Consider the following 1314-nt stretch of genomic DNA (forward strand, 5'->3'; position numbering starts at 1 on the left):
GGCAGCCTCTGGCGTGGTTGCTGCCATCGCTGAGCCAAGGCTGAAGCAAAATGCCTTGAACTAACGGCCGGGCGTTACCCTTCCACCTGGCAGGGTGTTGGTATGGCCAGCCCCCGGCCTCCCAGATACCTCCTGGTCTTCGATTTCGACGAGACCATCATCAACGAGAACAGCGATGACTCCATCGTCCGGGCGGCGCCGGGGCAGGCGCTTCCGGAGCACATCCGCCAGACCTTCCGCGAGGGCTTCTACAACGAGTACATGCAGCGGGTCCTGGCCTACATGGGGGACCAGGGGGTCAAGGTGGCGGACTTCAAGGCTGTCTATGAGAACATCCCCCTGTCCCCTGGCATGCCGGACCTCTTCCAGTTCCTCTCCAAGAACCACGAGCTCTTTGAGATCATCCTCATCTCTGATGCCAACATGTTCGGCATCGAGTGCACCCTGAGGGCAGCCGGTTTCTACTCCCTCTTCCGCAAGATCTTCAGCAACCCTTCCAGCTTTGACAAGAGAGGGTACCTCACCTTGGGGCCCTACCACAGCCACAAGTGCCTTGACTGCCCGGCCAACATGTGCAAACGCAAGATCCTGACCGAGTACCTGGCGGAACGAGCCCAGGAGGAGGTGGAGTTTGAGAGGGTCTTCTACGTGGGAGATGGCGCCAACGACTTCTGCCCTTCCGTGACTTTGACTTCAGCTGATGTGGCTTTCCCGCGGAAGGGCTACCCCATGCACCGGATGACCCAAGAGATGGAGAAGAAGCAACCTGGAGTCTTCCAGGCCACTGTTGTCCCCTGGGAGTCAGCCACAGAGGTCACCCGCTATCTCCAGGAGCTCCTCAAGAAGAAGTGCTGATGACGGCCCCAAAGAGACTTGCTTACTCTGAGCAGCTGGGAAAGGAGAAGCTTGGGCAGGTCACGTCCCGCACCCCCTGCTCATGGGCACTGCTCGCTCAGCCCCACTCCTGGGCTGCTTTCCTGCCTTTCCTCTCCAAGCTCTTTTCTCCCCGGTGATGACAGCACTTTCTCGAGGTCTCCCCGTCTCCTTCCCCTGCCACGGTGCGATGAAGCCTTCTCTCCGCAGCTCGGACCTCTGCCCGGCGGGGGCGGGTTGCCAGCACTAACGGCGATATCTTGGTTGTTCTCATGGGGTTTTTTTCCCTTTCCCTTCTGACTTCACAAGAGCAATTCCTCAAAGACCAGAAGCCAGCTCCCCGTGGGCTGGGTCCTGCACATGCTTCCTCCCACCTTCATCCCCCTCGGCTGCCCCACGCCGCCGGCCCCGCCACGAGCTGTGTCCCGTTGCCTTGAACCT

At 60.0% G+C, this 1314-nt stretch overlaps 1 protein-coding gene across 1 annotated transcript; it reads left to right on the forward strand.

Annotated features, from left to right (window-relative positions):
- Positions 1-96: 96 nt before the first annotated feature.
- Positions 97-1033, forward strand: PHOSPHO1 (phosphatase, orphan 1). The gene has a single exon (XM_010131294.1). It carries the CDS (start codon positions 103-105, stop codon positions 853-855), a length of 753 nt encoding a protein of 250 aa, XP_010129596.1. The 5' UTR covers positions 97-102; the 3' UTR covers positions 856-1033.
- The last annotated feature ends 281 nt before the right edge of the window (positions 1034-1314 follow it).

This window comes from Buceros rhinoceros, unplaced genomic scaffold (genome assembly GCF_000710305.1).
Source record: "Buceros rhinoceros silvestris isolate BGI_N320 unplaced genomic scaffold, ASM71030v1 scaffold36842, whole genome shotgun sequence".
Lineage (NCBI taxonomy): Eukaryota > Metazoa > Chordata > Aves > Bucerotiformes > Bucerotidae > Buceros > Buceros rhinoceros.